This window comes from Papaver somniferum, chromosome 5, assembly GCF_003573695.1.
Source record: "Papaver somniferum cultivar HN1 chromosome 5, ASM357369v1, whole genome shotgun sequence".
NCBI classification, from domain to species: Eukaryota; Viridiplantae; Streptophyta; class Magnoliopsida; order Ranunculales; family Papaveraceae; genus Papaver; species Papaver somniferum.
The window spans coordinates 109,644,808-109,648,353 of record NC_039362.1 but is presented as its reverse complement, the minus strand read 5'-3'; the positions used below and the strand labels follow the sequence as shown (position 1 = coordinate 109,648,353).

The window sequence follows — 3,546 nt, the reverse complement described above, 5'->3', positions numbered from 1 at the left end:
CCATGAATCCTAGTTCACATTGAGGTTATTCATCGGGAAAAATAATCGGAGTACAAGGTCACTACCACTAGTAATAATGCGAAAGAGATCCTAGACTCCCAGTAGTAAGTAATAATGAAAAGGTACGGTTAGTATTAAACTGGTTCCAGCATATAGTAAATGCAATGATACAGATTTCAAGGTCACTACCACTTTGTAAAGTAGCTCTGCTTACTGGTGCTTACAGCCTAATGCAAATTTCAATAAAATTTTTTTGTTGTAATAGTGTCCCTAGTCAGTTATGTGGATGCCTAACAGATTTTGAATTTCCTGTTGCTACTCATCACAATTTTATTATAAAAAGTATGGTATGATTTTTGAGTTATGACTGGTTACGAAGTCCAAAAAGTTACACAGCATGTGCGTCCACTCATACCAGGCAGAAATATATCATAGAAGCAGAGAGCAATACTGCTTCAATAGTTAAATACTTGAGAATAATCAACCAGTATCAGTAATGCGTGAGGTAAGATAAGCTAATTTGAATAGATGCAGAGTCGCTGTAAACATAATAAGGATACTTACAGAAAGAGACAACTGCCAGTCGCAAATTCAGAAAATCAAATGCAGTAAGTTCCTCTCATTAAGCCAAGTTATCATCTACTGCATGAGACTACAATGCACTTAAAAACATTCATTCATTCATTTCATGTTCCTCGCTAAGCTATTCTATGGATGGACAGACTTAGCTCTTCTCAGAGTTGCTCTCCAACTCTCTCTTTAGCTGCACAGAGAAATCATCATTCACATCATCATCATCCCAGTCGTCTTCCCACTGCTGGGCAACTTCATTTCCTTCCTCTTTGTCTTCCCACTCTGCCAATTGTAATTATTAAAAGAAAATGCATAAGCAAACAACCTCTGTTGGTATTACTTCCATCCACTGCATTGTAACAAACCAATAAAACAAAAAACTAGAAAAGTTCACACATGTTTCCTCACTTGGCCTCAAAATTTATCGTTACTGGTCACTGAGCCTAGAACAAAATATTGCGGATACGTGTTATAATTGATTTTACCACAAAGATGCAGAACAAAGCCAAACTTACCTACACAATTTTTCTAAGAAGCATATGAACCCAACAAAATTGTTTCGTTTACCATACATGAACCCATCTAATTAAGACTGTATGGAGAAAAAAACCAACATGATCCCTGAAAAACTAAAGAGTACCGCACCAAACCTCTACATACAACAATGTAGACGGGCTCATGAAAAATGGCGTACAATCTTCAAATTCAAATCCAACAAATATAATGTACAACAAACAATACTGATTACAACTCATCAGTATATACCTCCAACAATATAGACAATCAATTCTTGTCTATATTTATGCTGTTTGTTAATCAATATATCATGACTTTTCATACTATTAAACACCTAACTTGACCAAAATTTTCTGATTCACACATTCAAGGTACAAAAACAAGTCGGAAATTCATTAATCTACTAAACATCTGCTGAACCTATGATGGCTTAAACCCTAGAAATTCTATTGAAAACCCTAATCAACCAATAATAGTAAAGAATCCCGAAAATCGAACCATGAAACGTTGTTTAAGATTGTTACCTTGATCGATTTCAAATTCCTCAAATTCGTCATCATCTTCAAACAGATCAACTTTTGCATCTTCAGAAACTACTTTAGGTTCAGTCGCCATTATCTCAAAAGTAGTACTAACCTAAAATCAAGATTCACAGAAATCTTTTAAACATACACAGATCTCTACAGAAGAGAAATAATCAGCAGTGTTTATAAACCCTACATCGAAAACTAATACGAAACCCTAAGAAGAAAAAAAACTTACCTCGCTGTTATTGAGAGCGGAAATCTGAACAAAGCTTCAACCTAGAGAGTACAGAGTCGGAGAGGAAGGCGTGAAGAAAAATCAAGTGATTCTTTTTCTCACTCTTTCCCTATAATTTATATTGGGAAGAATAATAATACTCCCGGATCAACGAATAATCTTACTCACGGATCTTCTAAATCTGGACCGTCGAATTAATTGGATCTTTTTATGCTCCTAGCGGCCTAGAGTTGGCCACATTTGGGAGATCCCACCAATTGGGGAAGTAGTAATTATATAATCAGTCATCTTCATCCAAAAATTCACGCTATGCAAGTAGGTAGTTATCCAGAAAAAATAATCAGTTATCTTCGTCTTCCTTCATAAAATTTCTTTATCTTTTCTACCCGGATCTTGATTTTGTTAAGATTCGGTGGAGTAGTTTAGCTAGATTGTGTGCCCGTGCTATGCACCGGGGGAATCCCAAAACCATCCACCATCGTTTGGTCCACGTCTGCTACACATTGGGCATTTTTTTAACCATATTTTTGATTTGGTAAAATTCGGTATCGGCTTCGGCTTCGCCTCGCTCATCCCAATTACACAAAAAGAGAAAGGAAAAATAAATTCTAACAAAATCACAGCACAAAGGCTCTAGGAAGTCCAGACATTAATTGACAACAAAGAAAAACAATCACATTCATCACTAACAACAAAAATTTCATTACCAAAACCAACGTATGATTTCATGCCTATCATGTCTTTATCACTATTAGTACCAGCTGGTGTGCTTTTAAATGGATAAGCTATTGATTAGGTATTTTACCTTTCTTCCCATCTCATTGCTCCGCGAGTCGCCATTATCATCACCGCAAATGAAAAGGGCACTAAGAATCGGATAATGTCTCCGTTCGTACTAAGTGAAATAAAAATTCTGCAGTCTATTCTCTTGATATAAAATCCAATCAAAAGTGAAGTAAATCACATGAGAACACCGAGAAAACTTACAGTAACTATTATGATGTGTTCGAGTAAGTAGACAAAAATGCCACATTTAGCATGGGCTCTGTCCTATGAAGTCCGATTCGCCAAGCATTATTGTTTCTTGTTGTAAATGCCTCTAGGAGCGTCTGCATTTGCCATAACCTGCAGAGCAACCATATTAGCCAAATTACATACTTCCTTAATTATTTTTTAATAAGCTGGTTTTGTTTTTAAAGAAAATTAAGGAAATTAAGAGAACTAATCATTGAAAGTGGTCTTCATGACACTTGTCAATAAAAGAAGTGAAGTGAAATGGTCCCCATGACACTTGTGAGCAAAAGAAGTATAGTGAAATGGTTCACGTGACACTTGTCATCAAAAAAAGTTGAGAGAAAAGTGGTCCCAAAAAACTAAGTAACATTTGACTTTCCCAATTAGGAAACCAGCCCATTTTTTTGAAACACTTATTTTAGGAAACCAGCCTATTAAAAAGGAACGGAGGGAGTATATTTATTTAAATAGATACAATTTTATTTGGAAAATTCTAAAGTAGATTAGTCCAATTAAATATTTAGTTTGAACGGATACAATTTCATTTCGCCGAGCACCATTGTTTCTTGTTGTAAATGCCTCTGGGAGTGTCTGCATTTGCCTTAACCTGTAGAGCAACCACATTAGCCAAATTAAATATTTAGTTAAAATGAATACCATTTCATTTCGAAAATTCTAAAG

The 3,546-nt window shown here is 35.4% G+C and overlaps 1 protein-coding gene across 1 annotated transcript; it reads right to left on the bottom strand.

Moving 5' to 3' along the window:
• Window positions 1-501: 501 nt before the first annotated feature.
• LOC113282393 (protein DSS1 HOMOLOG ON CHROMOSOME V-like) lies at window positions 502-2,001 on the bottom strand. Its single transcript, XM_026531383.1, has 3 exons — window positions 1,852-2,001; window positions 1,614-1,725; window positions 502-855 (listed from the first exon to the last, which is right to left on the bottom strand). Exons 2-3 carry the CDS (start codon window positions 1,702-1,704, stop codon window positions 725-727), a joined length of 222 nt encoding a protein of 73 aa, XP_026387168.1. The 5' UTR covers window positions 1,705-1,725; window positions 1,852-2,001; the 3' UTR covers window positions 502-724.
• Between the last annotated feature and the right edge of the window lie 1,545 nt (window positions 2,002-3,546).

What these genes read in the sequence shown, in the direction of transcription:
- LOC113282393 (XM_026531383.1), bottom strand. Translation starts at nt 1,704, where the DNA reads ATGGCGACTGAACCTAAAGTAGTTTCTGAAGATGCAAAAGTTGATCTG. An exon ending in GGAATTTGAAATCGATCAAG is followed by an intron (nt 856 to 1,613) that starts GTAACAATCTTA and finishes TACAATTGGCAG; the next exon opens with AGTGGGAAGACAAAGAGGAA.